Source organism: Perca flavescens, chromosome 17, assembly GCF_004354835.1.
Source record: "Perca flavescens isolate YP-PL-M2 chromosome 17, PFLA_1.0, whole genome shotgun sequence".
Taxonomy (NCBI): Eukaryota; Metazoa; Chordata; class Actinopteri; order Perciformes; family Percidae; genus Perca; species Perca flavescens.
Window position 1 is genome coordinate 2,465,696 of NC_041347.1, and position 27,703 is coordinate 2,493,398.

Here is a 27,703-nt window from a genome sequence, read left to right on the forward strand (position 1 = left end):
CTGAAAACATGTCTTATATTTTCTTCAAAGTAGCCACCCTTTGCTTTTTTAGATAACTCTGCAAACCCTTGGTGTTCTCTCAATGAGCTTCATGAGGTAGTCACCTGAAATGGTTTTCACTTCACAGGTGTGCCTTGTCAGGGTTAATTAGTGGAATTTTTTCCCTTATTAATGAAAAAGCAAAGGGTGGCTACTTTGAAGAATCTAAAATATAATACATGTTTTCAGTAATTTCACACTTTTTTGTTAATTACATAATTCCATATGTGTTCATTCATAGTTTTGATGCCTTCAGTGAGAATCTACAATGTAAATAGTCATGAAAATAAATAAAAAAACGCATTTAATGAGAGGGTGTGTCCAAACTTTTTTCTTGTATATATGAATTAATTCATGCCAATAGACTGCATTCCAGTTCAATTTTGCACAATATAATTGGAATATTATAAACATATGAATGCATCTGCTTTTATGTGTTTTTAAAGTCACTGACTTGTGTCGTATCAAATTGTACTGTCCTGTTCCATCAGGGCCCATTATGTCTTTATGATCTATAGCCTGAACAGCAGATACACAGAGGAGATCAGTCAGTGTGTGCATAGTAGAATGAATTCTGGCACGGCCTCGCATTAAAGCAGACTCTACCAGATTCCATAGGGCTCTATGCCACTTTAATATTTAGTCCGTTGGGTGCTGAGGATCTGTCTTTTTCCATCAGCCTTGCGCAGTGCAGAGGCTTACACCGCGGGAGGAGAGCGCAGATCTGCAGTGGCTCGTGCCTGAGATTTATAGGGCTTTGCTGCTGAGCACCCAGCACTGTCCAGGGGGGGAGGGAATACGTACACCCGCAGCATTTTCCAACCTAAAAGAGCGCTGTTTGCAGACAAACGATAGGCAGAGTGCCTCGTGGGTTGCGCAGACAAACCGATGACCTCATGCAGGACAGAGTCTTTCCTCTAACGGAGGCCAGCAGTTTGACTCATGAGGAGAGAAACAGCTACCTCAACAGCAACCTCAAGACTATTTGTCAAATTTCAGTCACTAGCATTAGGCTCGGCTTAACTTTAAATGGGAGACAGGTATTAATGGTGAGTTAGCTGAGACACTTTCATTCTGTATGTTCAATATGAAGCCGGTTAGCGTAGCATTAACACTGGAAACAGGGGGAAACGACTAGCCTGGCTCTGTCCAAAGGTAACAAAAAATGTAGCCATCAGTTTCTCTAAAGCTCACTGATTGAATGTTATAGCTAGCTAGCTAGCTTTTTTAGGTATTTGTGCTAAGCTAACTTGCTCCTGACGGTAGCTTTATATTTACTATACAGATATGAGAGGGGGTATCGATCCTCTCAGCTAACTCTCGCCAATTAAGTGAATACGTTTCTTTCCCAAAATGTCAAATGATGCCTTTGAGTGCTTTCTGGAAAATTCAAAACTCCCAGGAAATTATCTCATTGACTTTTGAGTTCTGAACCCAGATGGTCTTGCTGGTCTAAAAATAAACTGCTGAGTCAAAGTTTGGTACCTGGTGCTAGCTTTCGCTCAACTTTAGCCACATATCACACCCTGCTATCCTATGCTCTCCATTACCTCGTCAACTGAACCCTGTGTTGACTTTGCTAAAATTCCAATCCACGATGACTAGATATACTGCACAGTCACAATGTGCATCTCCCTGGCTTTAACAGTGACATTTAAATCCCGGCTTATCTTTTCATACCCAGACACGTGTCCGCAGATTTATTTCACATGGGCGGGGACACAGACATGTTTTGGTCCAAGTGACCAGAATGATTGAGAGATAACTTGGCCACTCGCCATCAGAGAAACATGGGAGCAAACAAGAGAGCAAACCTACAGAAAGCTGTTTTCATTGAAAACACAGGTGAAGCCAACCCTCCATGTACTATCTATCCCACGAGGGTAGAGAGAAAGAAATCTGCAGGGGGCTGTAACTCTGCCCCAAAATATAAACAGACCAACTGCTGACTGCAGAAGGAAAAGAAGGCTTAGCAGAGGATGGATGGAGGGAGACGCAAACATCTGCTCTCCTGAAAACAAACAGGCCCTGAGGCTTTTAGGCGATTGGAGACAGCGTAGTCAGTGATAAGAGTAGAGGAGAGGTGAAATCAAGCGTCGCTAATCACCTCAATTTGAAGTAGCCTAGTTACTTTTTGCATATAATCCGAGCACAAGGGTGAAAAGAGAAATCGAGGCCTGAGTAATGCAGTAAGATGCAACACTATGATTGTTGCCACAGCAGCAGGGGCCCCCCCAAAATATGATTGGCCCCCCTGGTGCCCACCCAAATCCAGTGCTGTCAATCTGACAATTGTGATTTCCATTGGACCAGAGAGTACTGTCACTTGGCTGCCTGTTCTGCGAATTTACGCAGCACTTGTCACATGACCAATTCATGTTTCCATGATGAATATCCAAAATTCTGATACCATGGAACCAGCACTGGAATTGGATTTTTTTTTTTAAAGTGGCAGACTGAGCCTGTAGAAAATGTGTATTCAGATATACAATTTGTTTAAAAATTAATTAGAAATTAATAATGAATGTCATGTTTTATCCTTTCCAATATTTCCTGTATCCCCCGGGCCACCCCTGAATGATTATTGGTCCCCCCTGTGCCAACCCACTTAAATAAATACAAAAAAAAAAGAAAAGAAAATGAAATCACCCCTGCAGCATGTCATTGCTGCCATTATTTGAGCCTTGCTGCATTCCTTTTACTAAATGGAAAAGAGAAAATACTGACTTCTTTTGAGTTTGGGATGTACATTTTGCCCTTACAACTTCATAAAAAAAACAAAATCTGATAATGAGGGGTTGCGGTCAAAAGCAAACTTCGTTCGTAACCTTTTGAGGCCCTTAAACAAGTCTGACACACTGTTATTGCAGCATGACGCGAGCCTCAGCATTTGTAGCAGTTTATAGCTCCCAGCGCTCAGGCTCCAGCAAACTGACAGCATTACCTCCTCCTTCTCCTCCTCCTTCCTCTATCCCCAATCACGACAGACAGAAATAGCTCCCTAACATTTCAGGCTTATTGGCAACAACAGTGACGACAGCGTTGGGATGATAGGAGTATGTGTGAGCAACAGCACCATAGTAACCAGAGCTTATTGAGCCCACATTTTTAAAGAGTGGGCAAATCAAAAACGCAGCATCAATCAAATAGGGGTGCGTTGTTGTATATTGTTCACAGGTTTAATCATTTTAAAGCAGCATAAAGGGATTTTTTTTGACCACTTGGCGGTTTTGGATCAAGCTCTGAATACAACACTGACATATTATCTTCTCATAATGATTACATGGTGAATGTGTTAGCAAGCATGTGTTGCCCATTTACTAGGACTTCAATACTTTTTAGGCACCAACCAAATTGACTCCTTAGTATAAAGTATCGCAAAATGCCATGTTTTTTTTTTGTACCTAAGGGGTAAATTTAATCAGCTTCAGTAAGCCAATAAGCAGGTTTGTACCAAGATCTAATAATGCTGGTGACTGGTTGTCTACACGTCGTAGAGGCAGGCAGGAAAAACACCACGTTACGCACAGAGATGGGATCACGTGTTCACGTAGGTGTAAAGGGGCTGAAAATTAAAAAAACTGATTTGTAGCTTAACGTGTAATGTTGTAATTTCTTTTAATTAAAATGTCAAATCTTTTTGAATTGGTATCGAAAAAGAGTATTGTTCAGGAACCGGTTTAGAGGTCATGATTTCGGTACCGGTGTCAAAGGTTTTTGAACGATACCCAGCCATACTATTTACACATCCAGCAGCCACAGAGGAACTTGTTTCTGGCACCATTTACGCTAAAAGCTTATTAAAGCTCGGTTTGGTCTCCACAAACTCCTCAAGGGAAATATCTGGCTCTTTAGCAGTTAAATGCTTCACTATATTCACCGACTAGTCGCATTGGTGCTGGGCATGTAGTTTACCGTCGGTTCGTCAGAGCTTTTTCACTGAGAACTGCTGCCTGCTGTGACTGAAAACGAGCTTGATGGGAGCGGTGAGAGTGATCCAAACCAGTAAAGTTGCAGAACTTAAAAAACAAAACAATAAATCTTGCAAAGGAATGTCATAAAATATATCTTCAATGAGGAAAGACCCTCCCCTGAAAAAAAATTGACTACTCTCCCTTTAGCAAAAATGACAAAACACATAAAATCGCATTTATATCCACATAACCCCTATCTTCGAAGAAAGAAAAGTTGCATTGGCAACGCGTGACGTAAGAGAACAATACAATCTGAATCGACAAATTCAGGGGAAAAGTTCAAATATGATTTTGTAGTTGTGAAAACATAAGAGCATTGAACAAAGTTAGTTCATCCCTGTTACCTACTTACTCTCCAAGTCGACCACTTCTCTCAAAGTACCAAATGAGTCCTAGCCTGCCACTAAAGTCGGACTGAGCCACAATATGAGTCATCCCTAAACTGAAACCCTTTCGTAACTGTACAGACACACATCCCCGGCAGTTTAATGGGAAGCAGGGCGGAAAGTGACAACCATCTTCCATTCGGTCGAGCTTGGAAGGACGTTTAACACGAGTAGAGGCCGATGACCTCTTGATGCAAATCCCACATCTGTGAATCAGCCGTCACACACTCCACACGGCTGTAGGACACACACACAGACACACACATACACACACATACACACACACACACAGATGTGCACTTGCTCTCAACCCTGAAGCTATTAGTGCAAAGACCTCTGTCACCGGGCATCTGCCCAAGCTCCCTTGCCAGTTATTATGGTTAGAGTGTGAGGACAGGAGAACAGGATATTTTAGCAGTTTCCCTTGGAGTTTTTGTGTGTGTGTTGTGTGTGTGTGTGTGGGGGGGGGTGTTACATTTTGTGAGATGAATTCTACACAGATCACTAGTCCCACTCCACATGTCTCCTCCCCTTACATGGCGGCGTCCTCCAGCCGCCGTAAGCTCATTCATTCCCCTAAAAGGACGCTGCATTTTTCCTCCTGACTTTGGATATTAGTAGAGTCAAGACTATTCAAAATAATCCTCCCTAGCTATAAAAAAAAAAAAAAAAAAAGGGATGTTGAAAAATGAGAGTGGGGGAGAAACTGGCAGAGGTTTTCGCAGGTCCTCCAGATGCAGCGTATTACCATCTGCCTATGGAATGTCAGTAATTTCCAGAGCGTCTTTAATAGCTTTCCTAATATGACACACAGCAGCACCCGGGCCAGAGCGAGTGATGTAGAGGCTTGGAACAGGGTGCTGCAAGTGCAACTCTGATCACCTGGCTGGAAATGACAACCGAGAGGCTGCACAGAAAGGAGAAAAACTTCCACACTCCTTAGGTACTCACTCAAGCAAACAGTTCTTGGGTCGGAAGTCTTGGTGGCCAGCTATGGAGTCATTATATATATCATAATAGCAGCTGACACTGACCATCCCCTGAATCAATTCTTCACACTACTTCCATCCGGCCGCAGATACGGAGCACTGAACTGGACTGAAGCCCATTTAAAAAAAAAGGTTTAGTCCCCACCACCATCACAGTGCTGAACAAAATCTAATACCGCCACCACCACCTCAGTTGCTTTGTAGTTTTCACATTTGATGGGTCTATGTTGTTGTCCTAATGTGATGTGGTTTTTTTTGTGTACTGTATGTGTTACATGTTGTATGTGTTTTCATATGTGCTGTTGTGCTATGGAACATGAAAAGAAGATGATTGATGATGAAATGATTAACCCTATGGGTTATACAATAAAGACTCTATCTATCTATCTATACACTGTGTGTGTGTGTGTGTGTGTGTGTGTGTGTGTGTGTGTGTGTGTGTGTGTGTGTGTGTGTGTGTGTGTGTGTGTGTGTATATGTGTGTGTGTGTATGCGCGTGTTTCTGCGAGATGGCTACAGGGGGTCCCTCAGATAAACAGACAGCCCCGATGTTGCCCAGCATGAGCCACGAATTCTGGGTAACATGATTCCCTAAAAAAACTCTAAAATGTCAATGCACCCAAGGTGCTATTTATTGGTGTAGACTTTGATGTCGGATGGGAAAATAAAGATTACGCTCTGAGAAACCAACTGTTGTTACCTTTAGGTGGGAAGTAGGATTTGCTCTCAGCTTTGTGGGGCCAATCTACCACCAGGTGCCCGTAGCGACGGAAACTGTTGGTGATTTCGTCTGTAAAAAAAAAAGGAAAAAAAAGAAAAATGAACTGACTTGAATGTTATTTTCATGACATGATTCGTGGTTGTTTGTGCAATAGGCATATAAAGGTGCAGAGCCACACTCAGTGCTGAGACAGGCACACCGTTTCTATTTTTTTGCCGTGTTCCTGCTGCAGTAGTAGCCACTGCATTAAACAGGAACACAGGCCGGGCTCATCCAGTCTGCACTGGGCTGACTCATGCTGTGGAAACTCATGAATTTTTCAGCCAGCTAAGGACACGTATTGTGCATCATGTGCTTGTTCAACGGCGTAGACACATTGTCAAAGTAAACATTTCATATTAACGTTAAACTCTTTGGCATGCTCTAGAGATTGTGGAAACAATTACAGGTCCATGACGCAACTGGTCACAGACGTCACACACACACTAAAGCTCTGCAAGTGGTAGAAAAATCTACTGATTATGAAGGTTCAAATAAAAGCTCTCGGAGGCATATTAAAGCAGAAGTCACTGTGATTTGGCACTGGTCTGGACAACACGTTACATTGTAACTTTGACTTCGATAAACTGTCTGGTTTTTGGGGACATCTCGTTGGTGTTAAGTTTCAAATCACACAGCGGACCCAGTGATATGTGGAGGCTATTTTTTAGAAGTTTACAATGGTTAAATTGTGGGAAAATTTAATACAGCCAACATTGACTGTCACAGTTCCCCAAAGAATACTTTAACATTTTGGGAAAAACACGAATTCTTACTTGCTGAAAGCTACAGTAGATGAGAAAATCAATATCACTATCATGTCTAAAGACTAAATGTGAGTCTTCTTGCGGCAGCCTGTTAGCTTAGCTTAGCTTAGCACAAAGACTGGAAACAGGGGGAAAACAGCTAGCCTGGCTCTGTCCAAAGCTAACAAAAAGTCTTGTTTGTTTAATCCATCCAAGTGTGTTGTAGCTTTACGAGGGTTATGTGCCAGACTATAAGTCTTGGGGGCAGTTTCCCCCCTGTTTTCCAGTCTTTGTGCTAAGCTAAGCTAATCAGCCGCTGGCCGCAGCTTCAAATTCAACGCACACATATGAGAGTGGTATCAAAGACAATAAGCGTATTTCCTAAAATGTTGAACTATTCCTTTACCTTTGATAAAAATGTTCTTTGATTAGGGGTCATTGGTGTAAAAAGCTTCCACTTGTACAGCCAAACCAGGCTTCTTTTTATCGTGATTTATCGTGGCTTAATAATAGTGTGTTAAATTAATATCCTCAACAATGGGTGTCAAGGTGCCCTTAAGCAAGGCCTTAAATACTTCAGCGTAACTGTTAGTGGCCAACAGCCAAAAACAAAGACTGCACTGGGAGGCTTCCAGTTGTGAATGTACTATACTTTATGCATCAGTATAAATCTGCAGCAGGGAGATACTAACAAAAAAGAACCTGAAGTTAAGTGAAAACCTTTCTCTAGGTGACTAAATGAAAGAAAAAAAAAAAAAAAGGGAAAAAAAAACGGATCCTTTGTTTACCTTCGTCTATGTCAGGGGGGAGGCCTCCGACAAAGACCTTCCTGGAGTAGCGCTCCATCCTCTCTCCGTTCTGACAGCGGGTGGGCGAGTTCAGGCCAGGGGTCAAGGTGGGGTCCCCGTGACCGTCGTCGAGGAAACCGTCTTCAAAGGGGAAAAGACAGGAGCGACCTGGGAGGAGAGGAGAAGAGAAGGACACCAGGAAGACAGATGGGGGGGGGGGGGACAGACAGAGAGGTACGAGAGTGTGAAGTAAAAAGGGAGGGAGAGTGCGACAGATGGATGAATTAATGAATTAATCCCATCTGGAAACTATTACTGCAGTGGAATCACTTTGGATATTGAGATAAAACATATTTAAAAAAAAAGAAACTCATAAAAAAATATTAAAACACTATATGGCCAAAAGTATGTGGACACCCATAAACGTATAGCAATTCCCAGGTTCCAAAAGTCTTGTGGAAAAAAGAAGAAAAACAGATTTCCAACAATCGCCTGAGGGTGTAATGTCTGCGTGTGGGCATGCTTTTGTCCACAGTATGTATAAAATCACAATCATGATATCATAATGTCATCTTGGGAACTTCCTGGTGACTCTATCCTCATTAAAATACCAGTCTTTCTGACCTGCTGAACTGCAGCACAGAAGGAGAATGGAGGCGCTGTTGATCAATCAGTAATGAGCATGGCTATGGTATTCTCTCCTTGTCGGACACATCTTAAAGGAGAATTCCGGTCGATTTCAACACGTAGCTCTGTTGTTTGTAGATCTGGAGTGCTGTCAGTAGCAAGAAAAACGGAAACAATCGGTGCCGCCTACACCGTGTTATCCTCCTGCTAAAGTTAGCACCCAGGAGGCTGAAACGGGGCAAGTTTTAAACGTGCTTTTAGCCTCTTAACATGTTCAAAATGTCATTACAAGTGCCTAACCATGTGAAGTGATTCCTTCCGAGTGAACACAGTGAATATGGCTGCAGTAGATGTGAAAGAAATGCATACGAGTTCTGCTAATTCAGCTCTGTTTAGTTCCGGTGTCGAGACGGCAAGACGAGTGCTTAGGGACCGTCTACAAACTACAACACCGAAAAGAGATACAAAAATATTTTCAAAAATAGGCATATGCTTATTTTTTTAAAGTAAGTGCTGTTAGTACAACTAGCAGGAGACAAGTTATAATTGAGGCAAGTTTGGAGACACTACCTTATTTAATCATTAAATCAATAAATATTTTTGTTGTATCTCTGTAGACGGTCCCTAAGTCTTGCCGTCTCAACACCAGAACCAAACAGAGCTGAATTAGCAGAACTCGTATTTCTTTCACATCTACTGCAACCATATTCACTGTGTTCACTCAGAAGGAATCCCTTCACATGGGTAGGCACTTGTAATGACATGTTAAGAGGCTAAAAGCATGTTTAAAACTGTTTCAGCCTCCTGGGTGCTAACGCTAGCAGGAGGATAGCACGGTGTAGGCAACACTGATTGTTTTCGTTTTTCTCGCTACTGACAGTACTCCAACTGTACAAACAACAGATCTACGTGTTGAAATTGACCGGAATTCTCCTTTAACAAACTGGGTTTTCCACTGGCAGCCTTCCACTGCTGCAGCCATGTCGGAGCAATATCTTGTGTATTTTCCGATTGTGGTGTGTTGCTTGTCCAAATGTAATATGGGTGTTCTATGCAGTGGAACCACATTTGTCTCTCTTTCTTTAGCAGGGTTAATATTTGACTTAGGGCGACATGGAGAAAAATCAAACATCACCATATATATTTGACCAAAAACATCACGAATCGATATTGCGGCGATATTGTAGGGTTGTCATTTGGTGCTTTCACATAATATTTTCATCAGTAATGTGTGTATATTGACTAAGTGGGTAAAGGCAAATAATCGAACACAAAATGACATCACTTTACAGTAATGTAGCCTTTTAAAACAGGAAAAGGCAACACTTGTCATATTGCGTTAAAACGATATCCAAAATGTAATAGGATATCAAGCCTTATATAACGATATCGATATAATATCGATATATTGCCCAGCCCTAATTTGACTGTTTGATAAATGTGGTAAGCAATTGCATTTTTACATAATAAAGGAATACTACACTTTCGGTCTTCTGTCTCCTACATTAACTATAACATATAACAGCAGTGACCTTAAACAGCTCATACAGCAGCTTTCCTCCTTGCTGAAGAAAGACAGACTTAGTTAAAAAAAGAAAAGAAAAGGCAGATCAACTCAGAGATGAGCAACCCATCTTTGCCATTCAGATGATGAATCACTTCTGAGTCAGCGTACATCTTCATGAAACCCTCCAGATTCATTTTAGAAGCACTCCAACTAAACACGCTATAATATTTGAAAAGGTTTAGGGTTTGACTTGGTGGCAGAATCACGCTGCCATTGACTGGAGAAATGGAGTCCATCACTGTTGTACCAAATAATAACAGTTTTTAGAACTGCTCTTACTCTGGGATGAATTTATATTATGCAGTACAACAATTTGCACTATTGTTCATATTATCAACATTCCAGGTAGAACACTGACTCAGAATGGAAAGAAAAGAAAGCAAAGAAGATTTCTTTTTCCTCTCACCATCAAGCAAAACAAGAATCCTATTGACACAGTTGGCAGAGCCTTGCCCCATGTCGATCGGATGCACAACATGGAAAACTGGGCGTCAAAATTAATCTGATTTCAATCAATCACAGCACAGATGATAAAAGCAGATAGTGACACGACACTAAGACCGCCATGGCAATTAGAACCCCCGAGAAAATGCCACACGTTACCTCTTCTGCGGCCATAGCTCCGGGCTGCTTGACAGCACAGTGGGTGGGGGGAAGGAGAGACACAAGGAGAGACAAAGGGTTGGGATCAGGAACAAGGGTAGGAAAAAAGATATAGAGACATGGCTTTTTGTGGAAATACATCAAAACCAGAAACATCGCTAAGGCAACTGAGAAACCACAGGTGGCCACACCTAAGCTTTCGGCAAAGGGAGGAGGATGATTATCGCAGGCTGGCACCAGCACCAGGCCACAGTAAACCTGCTGCACCTGCCTTGGCAACAAATGCATGCAGATGCTGGGGGAGGGGGGGCGGGGTGGCAGTTTTAGGCCCGGAAATGGCCGAGATATTAGGCAGCATAATGCCCCGTATCCAGAGACCGTGATATCTCAGTTTAATGAACCCACAATAGCTCGCGTTTGTGATAATCCTCTGTGAGTATTCACAAACGAGGCCATAAAGCTGTGTGCATGCAGGACTGGAGGTGGAGCAGGTTAGTCATTATCATGGCCTCGGTGAAATATTAAAAGTCACTCCCAGGTTAGGTATGGCAGGCCAGGTGCGAGTGGAAACTTCCCACACGAGAGGAAAGCTGGGGATGGAGGATGACATGCAGAGAGGGGGTTGGCAGTGGAGTACACACTATGATGTCAGGGTAGAAGGGATCTAAATCTATGGCAAGCTGAAGGTACAGCGTCGTGACCACATCGAATCAGCTGGTCACAAAAATGACCTGCGCCTTGTCTTTTTGGGGATTTTCAATGATCGTTTCACTGCAGTAGACTCAAAAAGAAATCAAAGAAATAAAGATAACAATTGTAAATTGTACAGGTGTTATCGGTGCACATTTCTCAAATGTAGTTTTGGACTAACTGGAAACAATGTAGCTCATTTAGGACTAATAAAATCAGGACTCAAGGCCCACTCACTAGCTTTTTCCAGAGCCTTCAACCACATTTCATGGTCTCCTCCCTATATAGGACTGTTATCACGTGATCCAAGGTCCATGACAACTGAGCAATCTCCATCCGCTGAGGAAGACCATGAGATGCAGTCAAAAGCAGTAAATGGATCTCGAGTTCAGATTCTTTTTTGTCAGAAGGAGCTACATTATTTCCAGTTAGTCAATGTCCATTGTCCATGTTTATTAGCTTCTTCTGAAGTTTTTCTTCGCATTTCACAGTTTTCCCCCCTTATACAACCACGCTATCACACTTAGCTTACGTGTTGAAAACTATGCCAACGCCATCCACTGAAAAAGACCAGGATGTTCACTTGAAAGCTCAGGAATGGGCTAGTTATAGGCAGTCTTGTATAAAGTACTCAAAAGCAATACTTGAGTAAAAGTACAAGTATCTTACTAGAAAATGACTTTGGTAGAAGTTAAAGTCTCCTTTTAGAATATTACTTGAGTAAAAGTCTTAAAGTATCTGATATTAACAGTACTTAAGTATCCATAGCAAATTTCTGATATTAAATGTACTTAAGTATTAGAAGTAAAAGTAAAAAAAAAAACTTTGATTATGAACTTTATGGCCAAAGGTGTGTAACGTTATCTTCATCACCACTGTTGTCGGGGTGGTCATCGTCTGTTACCATGGCGGCAGAGCTTGCACCAGGTGCTTCCATGACGCTATCAGTCATTATGCTTCCTCCTCTTCTTCTTTAGTTTTTGCCTATGTTTTTTTTTTTTTTCTTTCTTTCTTTGCCACTTGGCCACAAACAGGCATCACGTCACCAACTGGAATGGAGCGTGCATTATCTTGGCAATTTAGGAGCAATGATTCGCCAAACCTCCTTTTTTTCAGTGTAATAAAATTCTTCTGATTTTATTTTGTAGTAACTAAGATGCTTAGGGGAAATGTAGTGGACTAAAAGTAAAAGTTTCCAGAAATATAAATAACGAAGTAAAGTACAGATACGTAAAAATTCTACTTAAGGTAGTGAAGTATTTGTACTTTGTTACATTACAACACTGGTTATAGGACATTGGAGTGGCTATAATCCTTTCCAGTTCATCAAGGTCCACTTAGCAGCTTTTTCCAATTGCATCTTACTGTCTTCTCCCCATATACATGCTACCACTGTTATCAATTTCCATAGGTACAGTAGGTCACAGGATGACAGCCATGACACCACAGTAAATTCCATCCACTGAGGAAGACCATGAGATGCATTCAAAAGCTCCAAATACATATACTTTGAGTCATACCTCTTTTTCCAAGATCGAAAAATGAACTTTCATGCTCAATGTAGCTCAGGTTTTATGTGCAAAAACACAACATCTTGTTTAAGGATTGTGTTTGAGTTCAGCTCAAACTGAATCTGCTGAATGCAAGCCACACAGGAGGCAACATGTGGCTTAAAGTGATAGTTCAGAGTTTTTGAAGTAGAGTTGTATAATGTACTTATCCATTATCAGTGTATTAGCTACAGTAGGTGGCAGCGGGCACGCCCCCAGTTTAGAGAATCAGGCAGGAGTACAGGCACGGAAGCTTTGGACGGGGCAGCAGCTAAATGGATTTTAGCCACCTAAAAAAAGGCCCACCTAAAAACATCTATATCAGTTTAAGTGTACGCTATATTTAGAATATTTACCGCTTTACTTTGACGTCAGACAGCCCTTTCCCGAGGGGGAATTGAAGCACATCCATCTAAACTCTCTTCAAAGCCACCAGACTCTGTTGACAAAAACTGTAATTGTACAGTACCTCGTAAACACGGGTCTTGCTTGTCTACTGCTGCCTTGATCGGTTAGTTGTGTGACTTTTGTAAATGCAAAGGCACCCCTTAAAAACACCAAAGTCACACAATAACACAAACTAACAAACTGATTGAGGCAGCGGTACACCAGCATCTCCTGTGTACTACGAGGTAAAACAGCTGTTTTTGTCAAAGAAATCTGGTGGCTTTTCCACTTTTAATTTGACAGGACAGCTAGGTGAGAAAGGGGAGAAGACATGCAGGAAATCGTCACAGGTCGGATTTGAACCTTGGACCTCTTCATCGAGGCATAAACCTCTCAGTATATGTGCGCCTGCTCTACCCACTGACCCAACCTGGCCACGGTGAAAATATTTTAAATACGGCGTACGCTTAAACTGATTGTTTTAGGTTTAAATAGGTTTACCCCGTCCACAGCAGTACATTGCTTAGCTTCCGTGTCGGTTCTCCAGCCATCTACTGTAGGTAGTAATACACTGACAATGGAAAAGTACCTCATACAACCACACAAAACTCCCCACCTACCCCCTTTAAGACTGGGCACATTCAAACAAACAGCAGAGGGGTAACACAGTCTAAACAGATCCTCCTGCTCCTCCACACGCATCAGTCACAAAGCAAACCCGTCGCTTCAAAAACCAATATGGGCCTTTGCATTGTGAGAGCCCCATTGTGTGACTCTGGCTTCTCTCTGGGAATATATTGTCTCTGAGCCTCTTCTCCCTTGCTATGTTTTCATTAAAAAAAGATCTGGCTCTCCAATCCAACAAAAAACCTGGGCAGCCTCTCTGCAGCTTTGCCCTCTCGCCGTCTGGCCTTGGCAGCAACAAAGTCGCCTAGCAACAAGGGCAAAATGAAGAAGACGTTAATGTGGGGAAGCGTCAGATGTCTCAGTGAGAGAGAATAAAACCCACGAGGGAGAGAAGGAAAGGGAAAAGTGAGGGTTAAGAATAAGTACCAACTTCAAACTGTTGGGTGTCTGGGGGAGAGCGAGAGAAAGAGAGAGAGAGAGAGAGAGAGAGAGAGAGAGAGAGAGAGAGAGAGAGAGAGAGAGAGAGAGAGAGAGAGAATGTCTGAAAAGAAAGTGGGTGATTCCTCTGGGCATGATGAGTTTGAGGTCTCCTGCTCTGCTTGGCTTCAAAGCCTCAGACACTTCCACTAAGCTGTCAAGTTAACAACACCAATACATCTGAATAGAGGCGCTATGCTTACTACTCTCCATCCTTTCTTCTTCACTTCAAGTGCTAACATCATCCGAAGAAAGCAGAGCCCTTTCAGATTCTCACAGCGGGAAGCCTCAAAGCTAATGGGACGAAATGAAGGAGAAACACTGAGTAAGACACTTTTAAAGTTGAAACCAAAGCTTCCCTGTCTACACACATCGACAGGCTACAGTGGAGGGAGCCAGTTCTGACAGACTTGGAAGATCTGGACAGATCTGTGCTTGTCTGAGTGTAATCCCATGACACAACAGTTTAACATCAATGTGTTCCGAGGATAAGTGATGAAAAGAACAAAATGAGGAAGGTGCACCACTTAACTTCTTAAATCGAGAAACTTTTTTTGTATGTTACATATCCTCGGCCTTTAGCCATTTTTATACCCCGTAGGCTGACTGAACATGTCAAAAACTAGAGCTTCTGTGATTTGGTTTGATCACCAGTCAGTCCAGACATCCTTGATATTTAGCTGAGGTTTGAACAAAAAGATGGGAAACATGATTGGCCCTAAAAGAACTCCAGGACATGGCCAAAATTGGTGTGTAAGTCCATAAGAAATCATGATTCCCGATCCCCCGATAATCACAAAATAAAGAGCACTTTGAAGGGCAGGGCCTGACCTAGAAAACGGTTTGGCCTCCATTTAGCAGCATGACGGGATATAGACCTGATTTCTCTCATTGGCTCGTCTCATGTCACTGTTAGTCATCTGCCGGCTGGTGGGACACTGGGGGGGAATCTTGTCTCACATACTGGGGTATTTTTGGAAGTGCTATTCACAGGTCAACTGCTTCGTCTCAGTACTTAGAGGTCTGTCCTAGCTTTATGGTGTCAGGGAATCCAGACCTTAGCAAAGGGGTAGGCTGGTGTGCCCAGAGCACACTGACCTGGGCCACTGTGGTTAGGGGCTTATACTGTATGTGCGTCATAGGAAGACACCACAAAAACACTTCCCATTCTTAATTCCTCCAAAAAGGACAAAAAGCAGCTGCCACACTTTTGAGTAAAACTCAGACAATTCTAATTAATTCCACATGGAGAACAAGATGATGGGCACTAGAATGAAATGTGACTTACTATTCAATGGCATTATGTGCTCGGCTCCAGGATGATGAAAGTTGAGGCCCATGCGTCCTGTGGAAGAAAAAAAAAAGAAAGAAAAACGATTTTACAAAAGAGGGAAAACATGGAAAACGCTGATAAAAAGCCACCCTGTTAACAGACACATTTAATCTTTCATTCTACTGTTGGCAATGGGAAAATGCCAGCCATGATGAAATGTTTAACATGAAATGAATGAACAACAAATTTACTCAATGTGATACAATGGCACAAAGGACAAGCACAGACAGCAGATGCAAAAACAAGGAGGTGGAAACACGCATTCCTCTGTTGTCACATATCTCATATGCACGCACGCACGCACGCACACACACACACACACACACACACGCACACAGGCAACTATAAGGCTGGGAATTCAACAGAGCGTGCATTCTGCAATGGTGACAACGTGTGCATGTTACAAGGGCCCATCTGTCAGTGTTTTTGTTGGAAGAAGGGTGGTGTGGGAAATCTAAATGGAAGTCTTCCTGGTTATCTCGGTCTCCATGATCCTATATTTAATAGGCGACAACAAGAAAAACACACAGGCAGAAATAGCCTACCTGGCTTAGGACAAAACATTGCAGTCTCACGGTCAACGTCATTTGCAGCGGCAACCGCAGAGGCACACCCTATTATCCTCAACCACTTAAAATTAGGGTCCTCTGTCAAAATCCGCCTACACAAGCTCTTTACTCAACACGCAACGGCCCGGCTGCACGTTGCAAGCTGCTGTGGCGCAAACAAGATGACATGTCAAAAGTTTCTAAATTTGGTCACAGAAGACAGATAGTGGGGACAGCAACGGGGCCTCTTCCTGGTTCGCAAACAAGAACACAACAAGCACTTATATTGAGTTCCATTTACCATGACGTCACGCCCGAGTTGAATGCGTTCCATTTACAAGTCGGATTTTCATTGTTTTCATTAGGTGTAGCCAGGTTAGCCATTGTTAGCAATACCAGTTGATAACAACGCATTACGGCGTTTTTGTGTGCATACAAACTGCGTGACAACATGTCCACAGATAGAAGTTGAACATGTGTGCCTGTGTGAACGACTCATTTAGTGAGACACAAATAACACAGAAGTGCTTATAACTTTATGTTACTAAAGCTTTCACAACTGTTGATACAGGGGGCAGCTATGTTGGATTTTGAACTCGGCTACTGCGAGTTTGTCAGAGTTCCGAGCTCGGAAAGCCGAGGTCAGGGGGCACGGAAAATCTGAGTTCTGAGTACAAATAGAACGCACTATAAGACCCGGTTCAAAAACGGAGAGGCAAGGTGGGGGGAGGACAAGGGGGAGGCCACCCTGCAGCGCCACAGATGTGGATTTCCACACTTCTCTCAGCCAGTCGGGATCCAGGAAACAGTAGGACTCGAGGGCAAAATGAGTGCGACAAGCCCATACATACACACACGTTTGTTTGAACACGTGGATATGAGTGACATGGCCTAGTGTCACATGATCTTCGCTCTTTCCAACTTATTATCATGAGAAAATAAACATTTTGTTGGCAAAGACTAGATGCACCCTTTGGCCGGGTTGGCTCAAAAAAATAATAATCTTAAAGACTAGATGCACCCAAAAGGAGGAAGATCCAGTGTTGTGTCCTGACACAACGCTATCATGTGTATTGGTAAATGTGTGGGTGGTCTATTTGTTAGTCCTCCAAGTTCAACCAAATGAGAGCGTTTAAGGCCAAATGTCCGACTGGCTGCAATGGATTTGAGGTGGCTTTCACCTGAGCAGTTTGGTCCATTTTAACCGAACCCCGCAGCGTTTGGTCAGATAGTCCGATTAGTTTGGGGCGGTGTGAAAGCTCAATTGAACTCTGGAGCGGAACAAACAGCCGAACTCCGCTTGATGATAACTTTCAAATCCATAACCTATTGTGACCATACGTTGCTCGACATCTGTGTGACAACACATCATCATCTCTCTCTCTCTCTCATCAGGACCGCCCTCTCCATCACTCGCTGTCTTGGCAGCTGCTTATATTGTTCGCTTATAAAATATTTGTTTATCTGTGTTTTAAAGCGTCCATTTTATGCTCATTTTCAGGTTCATAACTGTATTTTAAGGTTGTACCAGAATAGGTTTACATGGTATAATTTTCAAAAAACACCATATTTTTGTTGTACTGCACAGCTCTCTCTCACTGCTGCAGATCCTCTTTTCACCTGGTTTCTGTTTTAGCTACAGAGTGAGACCTCTTTTCATCTTCTTCTTCTGTACTATCTTTGATTGCAGTCGCACATGCTCAGTAGCTCAGATGTAGAGCATGTCAGCCTGCTAACTGTAAAAGAAAGCCTGTTTCTCCAACTTTGGTCAGTTACAAGGCAGGATTAGCTGGGAGACTTCTAAATGAGGGCGCACATGGAAGTAGTTCTTTTGTAGATTATGGTGAACTTGTGTGTGTTGTAGCAGTGCTTTGCTATTGAGAACAACGTAGCATGCTAGCGTTAGCATTAGCGTTAGCATGCAAAATATTTGAAGCACTGAAGCGAAATTATAAATCCCAAGACGTTATAAATTTGGTGTTGCTCCATTGTTTCAGCACCAATAGACCAGCAACCGTTTTGACCGTGTGACATTTGTTTACAATGTTTAGTGCGCTTGACAAAGTGCAGTGTAAACGCTAACCGAACAAAAAGGAAAAATGCGAATCGCATCAAGTCTACCAAACTATAAGTGTGAAAGTGCCCTGAGAGTGAATCCCTTATAGCCCCAGAGCAGACAAAGCACCTTGACCTAGCTCCAATGCATTTGGTTAAGCAAAAAAAAAAAAAAATAATATCAATTTTAGGATCAATAGTATACGCCATTACTAATACGCTCCATTGAACACAATCACAAAGCTCAATCTCAAAGCTTTGACTTTGCTGATAGTAGGGCAAAAGTCACAACAAACCTGGGGTATGTGCTTCCCTTTCGGTCTACATTAGTCAATTTTGGTGACGGAGGGGGACAGTTGCCCTCCTAAAGCCTTAAAATAGCTCTGGGCATGTGCCATCTGCTTCCCTCAGGAGTTGAGTGGCAGGGCCTGAGGGGCCCCTGAGTTGCTGCTGCTGCCGCTCCTCTTCTGGTGACATTTCCTCACTGAGATCCTGAGCTATTCTCAACCACCCCATGATGGTTGCACAGCAGCGCGGCCACTTGGGAGACACGCCATACGCTTCCAATTCAAGAGTACCTCCCTTTATCGTGCCTGACTGACTGGACAGTGACCTCGCCGTAACCGCTTTGGTAGAAATGGGATAAAGAGTAGGTGATGGGTTGACTAGACATAGCCAGCAGACATCAATTTGGGATCCGGTGCCCCAATGGGGACACTACAAAGTTTTCATAGAGGGGGAGCATGAGGCCTCTGAGAGGTTTTAGCAAGGCAGTCAGATTAAAAGACCGCAAGAAACCAGGCCAAATGTCAAAAGCAACATTAGCTGCATAACTTTAAGGGCTGTAAGGAAATGTTTATCTTCCAACTACGGAGACATTGGCACGCTGATGTTGTGATTTGACAGACAGCGAAGAGGTTACCTAGAAAATGTTAATAACAATTACTGCTTTCTGGTTTGTTTTTTAGCAGGAGGGCAGACTGCCTCATAGCACCATTTTCAATTTTTGAAAATGTAGTGAATTAACTACAGAGTCTCTCATACTGATCAACAACCACATCCATCATGGCGTTTCACACAGCATGTGGTCCTGTCAACGGTGCACAGGTTTTGAGAAATCTGGGTGGAAAAAAGGGATGGGTCTTTTGGTCTACATGGAACTACTGTACTAAGGGTTACGTGAGTACTGTGCCTCAAATTCCTAAGCCGTTACATTTTCACTAGATTCCATGTGGCAGGTGACCACCAACTGTGTCCCACGTGGAGCTCAACTGCTTTGGTCACATTTTACTCCCTCTGTTCCACATTATAGCACATATTTAAACCCCTAATAACACCTTAAGGAGAAAGCTCCAGCACAAGTTGTGAGAAGAGAGTGGGTGTGCCAACAGCAAGGTGTGGAAATGTTAGCGCTGATGAATAGCAGGGGGGGGGCCCAAAGCTTGCACGTCTTGCTGGCTACTGCCAAAGAAACCTTCAATTAATCAACACTACACCGGCCAAGAAAAGATGACAATAACCACTGAGGGGCATGTGTTTTGCACGCGGCTGACAGATGACTGAAAAGTGTGAGTGGGATGGAGGTTTCTGTAAGAACTTGGTGAGAGTTATTTGTGTGTCTCTGTTGATGTCAGAACGGCCTCTTTCATACCAGCTCCAGCTGAACCCAACAACCCTCAAACAAGACGATTACAACAGGGCCAAAGTTCATTCAGCTGTAAAGGCATTACACGTCAAAACTATATTAAACTATGTGCAGTATAAAACACAAATGGTTAGGGAATATTTCTACAAGCAAATCCCCAAATATGCCAACCACCCACTGCCATTTAATGTTTCACAAAAGTAATAATTGTAAAACTATCAAATGCCTTTCATATTAGAATAAAGAATTTCCAGAATTCAGTTAAGCCTGATGCACAGCTTGACAGTGATAGTAATAATTTAAGTAGTATTTCATGGCTTGTGAGAGCTGGACAAACCATGATTTTAATAGACAAAACAAGCCCAGACTTGTTTTGTTGCCTGGACTGGATTAGCTCAGTCATGCTTGCAGGAGTCATGCATTTTCCACCATAACAAAACATAGCACTGTGACAGTGTAACTTATTGGAAGCACGGTGCGATTAACCTTTAACACAGCCAACAAACACGTCGTCTTATCTCGAATACAGTCATTAGTGGCTGTTTAAAGTACAGGGGCATCCCTCCGACATGGAGATCATCGCGTGTGTTGTTAAGTACAAGGGTTAAAAAGAGGTCAGATCGACTTCCACAACTTCAGCCCAACCGAGTGCTTCAAATATTGACCTTTCACCTCAGGTTAAGCTGGGGTGATCCCTCTCTGAATCTAATCAGAGACAAACGATCACACAGAACTCCTCTTACAAACAAACGTGATCTTTGAGGACCTAGCTAAGGCTACATCCAAGCTACTACTACGTTTTCATTTCTAACCAGCTTTTTTCAAACTTCTACAATCTCCGTCCTCACGAGCGTTTTAGCACCGTTTCAGAACTAATCACCGATCACAACACGCCTGTAAGCGAACATCGGCGGACAGTCACATACACTGGGCGTGCGCGTGCCGAGGTGTCGGGTTTTGTGTTCCTGCCGATAACTGCATCCACCTCGCATGCAGCGAGGAAATGCTACTCCTACGGAGTCTAATAAAACATCGATGACTCTAAACGTTCTGTGGATCATACTTGATGAACATTACAAAGAAGATGATATAGGCTGTGTCTCAAACCGCCTACTTGCACACTTCAAGCACTTAGTTTTAAGTATATAGTGTAGATAACGCAAAAAGTCAGTGCACTGAAAGTACCCGGATGACCCCCTAAAAACGGTCAAAAAGGTCAGTGTGGAACGATGGACACTACGCGCACTAAATGGGCGCCATCTTGACTACGCAGCGGAAAGGGGAGGGACCAGGGACGTCGACTTGTGGAAGCAATTCTTGGCAGCCAAACTTGGCACAAAACCCATAGCTGCTGGACACAGGAATTGTTGCGAATCGCTCGAATAATAGCTCGCCTCTGCGTATGTAGGCAGTAGTAGCTTTATAAAATGCAGAATGTAACTGCAGAACAGCATCTACAACAAGGTCAGAAACAGCTGTAATTCGTTAATCATGTTGAACTAACCACTGGTAGTCAAGGCGGATGTCGTTTGTTCTCTTCTGGAAAAGGGTCACGTGACAGGGGTCTGCGTCATTGTTTCCAAAAGGTCTCCGTTTCTACCCGCCCAGACCACAACGCAACCCCGGACATTTCAAACTAAAATCAGGGTCGGCAGCATTTCCAAATGTCTCCGCTTTAGGTGCTCCGAGTAGTGTGGATGAGTGTGAGGCGTAAACGTAAAGTTCTGATAAAAGCTCCTGTGTCAACTCTTATCCAACTCTCATGTCAACAAGTTCACAAAGTCAAACAGCAATAGTGTTTGCACATTATGTTTCTCGTTTGAATATGCCTGTATTCACTCTGCTCTTTAAGATACCCAAATGTATGAGCACAAGCACTGAAAAGCGCGTGTGTGTGTGTGTGTGTGTGTGTGTGTGTTTTGCTACAGAAAGGGCTTGTTTGTTCAGACGTCCACACGGCCCCATACCCAGGAGAAAAGAGCTTTCACAAAGTTTGAGAGGATTGCGAGAATAAAGTGTCTCACACACACACACACACACACACACACACACACCCTTTGAAGCTAACTCTTCTTCACACAAGTGCTAAGAAAAAAAAACTTGAATCGAGACAGCTTCGCCCTGCATCCTGTCGAGAGAGAGAGAGAGAGAGAGAGAGAGAGAGAGAGAGAGAGAGAGAGAGAGAGAGAGAGAGAGAGAGAGAGCGAGAGAGGGTGTGGTTACCTCACATACTCATGGATTTATATTCACATCACACTACAAGTGCTTCTCCTTTAGAAAAACACATGCATACAGGGACTCATAAAACACTCTATTGTGACTATTCCAGTCACAATGAGAAGTATGCGAGAAATGTCTGTGATGGGATGGCTGTGGGCGGGACCCGATCAGTTGGGAATGCAAAACCGGGCTTACTGGGCTAATTAGTTTTGACTGGTGGCTCTCAGCTGGTGGGTAGTATCCTCAAAGAGGGACTTTGCTAGGACGGTAGCTGGCTCAGTAAACAACTAAGCACAATAAAATATGTTTTCTCTTGTTATCGTCTAGTCTTGTCTTGGTAGGTTTCAAATAAGAACTACTGACCTAGATCTAGGACATTCTTTTTAAGTTAGCACCCAACAACGTCTAAATCAGGATAAAATATCTTATCTCTGGTGGATTTTCTTCGCTCACTTGTCATGTCACAAATGTTGATTAGGTTCGTCGGGTTGCACCTCTCCAACTGACAATGCCAATGCTGACTCTCAACGCTTCAGTGAATAACACATTCACGATGCCTGTGCCCCGTTTTCCAAACACATCTTAAGGCTAAGATGATCTTAGGCCATTTACTGAAATGGAATAAAGTTCATCCAGCCTCAAGATGCTTTTGGGAAACAAAGTCCTGGTCAGTCTATGACATTTTCACAACACACCAGTAACTTCACAACTGCAGCACTAGGTGCTCGGCCATCTTTGGTACAGTGAGGCACACCGGCCCAAAACCAACACCTGAACGTAGCATTCAGCAGGTTCCAGACCTCCAGAATCACCACGTGTATCTCTGATTTGTTTGGCGATTCAGACAGGTTAAACTTGAACCTTAGCAAGTCAACTTAAAGAAATGACACAGCGTTTCGTCTATGTTGATTTGACCGTGGCGGCCCCCCACGGCAACATTTCTACCCCCCCACGGTATCAGAAATAGGGCTGCATTGTTAGAGTGCATGTCGGAGAATAGCGCGGCCACTCGGCAGAAAAAGGGTATTTGTGTCCAGACAATAAGCCAGTTGAGATGGTGTGTGTCCGTCCTTGAGAACTGTAAGTCGTATTACTTATGTCAGTTCATTTAAGCCTGGTCTTGCAAATTTAAATTAAGTTAACTTGTGATTTTCCTTTGATTGTGTTCTTCACCTGCGAGGTAAATTGCACGTGGCTGTTGATTCGATATAATAGCGAATGCTCAACGCCCTTGAGCATGTTTGTAGTTACACTGCACTATTAATGTAATTAATAGTGGGTGTATTGTTATTTGCTACAGAATGCTTAGCCTATATGTCAAGATCAAAGTTGGCCTGTATAGTAACTCAACAAAATACAGTTCAATCACAACTGAAAATATGCCTCAGTGTGTGTTTGAATAGAGGTGAATAAATATATTTGTTTGTGTTGCAGAGTGTCAGTTCCGTTTCATGGGGGGAGTGTGTGTGTGGGGGTGTTTGGACCCCCACTGCTAAAAAAAAAAAAATCCTAAAGGAAACACTGTGACAACTCTTAAAATCAACCCTTCATTTATTAAAGTGAACATTTTAATAGAGCTGCGACGATATGCCTTTGTCCCAATTCAATTTTTTCACGATACATGGCTGCCGATTCGATTTGTATCGCGATTTTCATTTATTGCAATTCTAGAAGTATTGCGAATTCGGTAGTATCGAGTATAGCGATTTTATTTTCTTTTAACGAAAACAAAAGTTGAATAATACACTTCTAGAGACAATAGATCACGAGATATTTCTAAAAATTAATTGTTTTCTAAGAAGAATGCACATCACATGTCAGTCAGTCAGTCTGACATTTATTTCATTTGTAAAGAAGTACATAACATGGATTTCCTGCATTTTCTGCTTTCAGTCCGCTTTGCTGGAAACGGATACAATGTAGTCGCCGTCGGCTGTACTGTGTCAGAAAATATTTAGGTGAATCATTGTTAAAAAAAAATTGAAATATATATATATATATATATATATATAAAATCAATTCTAAAAATGGTCACAAAAAAAAAAATCACAATACATACAATTTGGGATTTTTTTCCGCCACCCCTAATTTTTAAGTTTAACTTCTTCTAGGAAACACTACTGCAGCTTCAGTGTCAACTGAAAATGACGTTAGGGGGAGAATATGTCGCTTCCAACTGACTAGGGCAAAGGAAAACAAAACACACCCACTTCACAACAGGAAATCAGCCAACATGAACACAATGCCAGGCTGATTGACTCATACCAAAAACAAAATGGCTATTCAGTCGGCTTAACATGGTAACCTGAAACCGGCCCGTGCCTTCACAACCTGACCAAACCCAGGTGGTAGTGCCACATTTGAGACCCACACTTCTGTAAGTACTAACATTTAGCTTTGTCAACACATTTGCAATACTTCATCCCTTCCCCCGTTTCCACTGGACATTACATTGTTTACTTATCAACAAATGACACACACGATCAGAGAGAGAAATAGAGGAACTTCTTAACAAATTACTTTGGAAAATGACTGAACCCAACCTGACCCTGAACTTTACACAACAAAATGACCCAGGCGTGTCAGGTAGCAAAGCTCTTCCCCAAAGTACAGAGTTTGTTATACAAGTTCCTAGTGTTTGCCCTAGGTTTGTGGAAGACTTTGATGCATATAGTTGATGGGGGGTTTTAGGGGTCCTCCCTCAAGAAAAGGTTACGTTGAAAGAAAAAAAAAAAATCATTTTGGAAAATTCTTTTTTTACATATCTGTGTCTAACACATTAGAAAAGCTAGATCAGGGGCCCCTGGTTAGCTCACCTGGTAGAGCAGGCGCCCATATATAGAGGTTTACTCCTCGACGCAGTGGCCGCAGGTTCGACTCCGACCTGCGGCCCTTTGCTGCAGGTCATTCCCCTTCTCTCTCCCCTTTCAAGTCTAAGCTGTCCTATCCAAATAAAGGCCTAAAAATGCCCCAAAAAATAATCAAAAAAAAAGAAAAAGAAAAGCTAGATCAGATAATACTAAAATACCACTCAAAACGCCTAAAAGACAAAACTTGGTAAAGAAGTCGACTAGGGACCAACAACAATCATTAGATCTGAGAAAAGTCATTTAGTTAGTTGTGACGTTCACATTGATTTTACATTCCTTCAGCTTAGGTGCTGTCCAAAACGTCTCCTGAGTTCTGATCTAAATGAGAAGGTCATTTAGTTGAAAGTTGAAAAACAAAAAGCACCAGCAGCTAGGCTATTGGCAGTTTATTACACAGCAGACGCAAAGGGCCCTTCTCAGACAGTGGGTAGGTAATCCAGCGGGGTGGAACTGCTCTGTGGTTGGCATGGTAGCTTACTGCAGCCCCACGCTGTCTACATGATGGCAATAGGGATAAACAAGCAAAGAGAGATGCAGGAACACACACCCATGTCCATGCACCACCCTCCCCGTCTTCCCTTGTATCTCTTCTGTCGGTTGTGCTTTGATACACAATCACAAAGGGAAGCCGTGCAGGACATTACGACACCTTTCCAGTAAAGTTAGGTCGGGCCAGGATGACCATTTTGCTGCAACAATGCCCTCTCAGCACGAGACTGAGAAAACAGACTCCACGCATGAGAAAGCGACATGCTCTGCTCATTATGTACCCCTCCCACCAATCTTTCCATTGTTAAGATGGGAGGATGGGGGAGCATAAAAACCCTCCACCCAACCTGACAGGGCCCCATCTGGGAGACTGGATCCAAAGTTTTTACAATAGACACGTGACCAGTGCTACAAAAATATTGGGTTAGAAGGCCTGACATACATTGGATGGCCTTAAAAAGGGGGTGTAGAAAGATCCCATAACAATGTTTTCTTCATGATTTCATGAATTCTCTATACCTCCCAGGAGATAAATATAGCGGGACGTGAATTTATTTTAGTATGAATCTGCATTTCACTCTGAAAAACAGCGCCTGTGTATCAGTGTTGCTTAGAAACACCGATTTGATCTTCAGTTCCACGACTCAGTCATCTGGGGCCCACAACCACACACAAAATAAAGATCCACGTAGGGTTTCGGAAGTCTGCTTTGTGACGATCATGTTGAGGAAAAATGTAAACCACAAACGCACTCAGTCACTCAACAGTTATGCTCACAACATATTCAGCCAACAAAAGCACAAGTCATGCGACATTTTTACTCAATCCATTGATTCCAATCAGCAGAAAGCTAACAGGCAAAGAAGAAGAAAGGGCAAAATAAAATGCAATTTGCAAATGAGACCACCTGAATGCACATTACTGCACATCTGGTACACACACACACACACACACAAAAGATTAATGCGAGATTTTGCAGGTAAGGCTCATAATGTTAATTATTAAATTTAAAAACAGAACATGATGATCCGAACTGAATTGGTTAAGAGATTGGCAAATTGAGCAAAAGAAAAACAAATGTACCCAGATGATATTATGCCCATGAAGCAAAAAAATAAATAAAATACTGTAAGCATGGACATATGAATATTCCTAACCTGCAAAATGATTCCTCCATATAATATCAGCGATAGTCATTGGTGGGCCACCGGCAAGGTGTGGTTTACCTTTGTCATGGTCAGTCCTTATCATATCCATTAAGGAATTCTCCAAAGAGTGCAAGCTAAAAGCATCAAAGGGCCGATTCCGGTCCTGCAACACAGCAAAACAGGAGGGGAGGGTTAGTCGCCACAATACATCATATACAAAATAAACACAGGGAATGAAATACTTATATCACTTTAAGGCTGCCTGCTACATTTAGAACTACTAAAAGTTATGCCGCAAAGTATCATTAATATGAACGGTAACTACCAGATTTCCTTGGATTGGGGTGGCACCTAAATCGTAGTTGCAGCTGCTGCTGCGGTCCTGCTTGATGCCCTACTACGCCCTGCACTGCTACTACTATTATTTCTAGTCATAGTTCTATTATCTTTGTTACTATAATTGCCACTGTTCATCATACCAACTGCTATAATTATGATGAATCATATCTCTCTATATTTGTATATCTGTATCAGAGTCTCTGTGTCCCAACCAGCAGCGGCAGATGGCCCCCCCCCAACCAAGAGTCAGGGTCTGTGTCTCTTGACACTATAAATACAACTGAATGGAAATGCTCCTGTAAACTCCTGGATCTTTTCATGTGGTGTTAATATTGCATGGCACAGCGTAAAAAGATTAAAACAAATGTTGAATTTAACAAAATATACACATTGAAAGACTAAATCCAAATTCCTAAACACCCCCTCCCCTCCAAAAGAAAAATTGGAATCACCAACAGGGTGGGGAACCAAATGAAAACCCCTGCATTAAGGACATGATCTTTAAAAGCGGGCAAACTTGGACTTGCACATTAAGCCTTGCTGTTGAAATTCTGTTTAGCTGCTATCCTGGCTCAAGGGCAGATCACTTGCAGCAACTTGTGCATGTATCAACAGCTCCCATTTTTGATCAAAAAGCAAGGATGCGTGGGATGCATTCTTGGCTAAATCTAGACTAATATAAATTAAGGATCTGAGACTAAGAGGAAATAGAATGTATGCGTCAGCCCCGGGGATGATGGTGAATACAGCTGCTATTATAAGGGATATATATATGAATCTTATAGAGGCTCCTTAAGCCTTTTTTAAATGTCAAAACGTTACAATGAAAGCACAGACCCTGAGGAG

At 42.6% G+C, this 27,703-nt stretch overlaps 1 protein-coding gene across 5 annotated transcripts in view; it reads right to left on the bottom strand.

Annotated features, from left to right (window-relative positions):
* cpeb3 (cytoplasmic polyadenylation element binding protein 3) overlaps positions 1 to 27,703 on the bottom strand; it is a 52,019-nt gene that overhangs the window by 12,326 nt on the left and 11,990 nt on the right. For 2 of the 5 annotated variants that reach the window (XM_028603273.1, XM_028603272.1), the window contains exons 3-7: positions 26,528 to 26,681; positions 15,499 to 15,555; positions 10,480 to 10,503; positions 7,683 to 7,850; positions 6,089 to 6,178 (exon numbers count right to left, since the gene is read on the bottom strand). In XM_028603273.1, coding sequence (XP_028459074.1) covers positions 6,089 to 6,178; positions 7,683 to 7,850; positions 10,480 to 10,503; positions 15,499 to 15,555; positions 26,528 to 26,681 — 493 coding nt within the window. The remainder of the gene's footprint in view (positions 1 to 6,088; positions 6,179 to 7,682; positions 7,851 to 10,479; positions 10,504 to 15,498; positions 15,556 to 26,527; positions 26,682 to 27,703) is intronic. The other 3 variants (XM_028603274.1, XM_028603275.1, XM_028603271.1) reach the window with 3 other exon arrangements.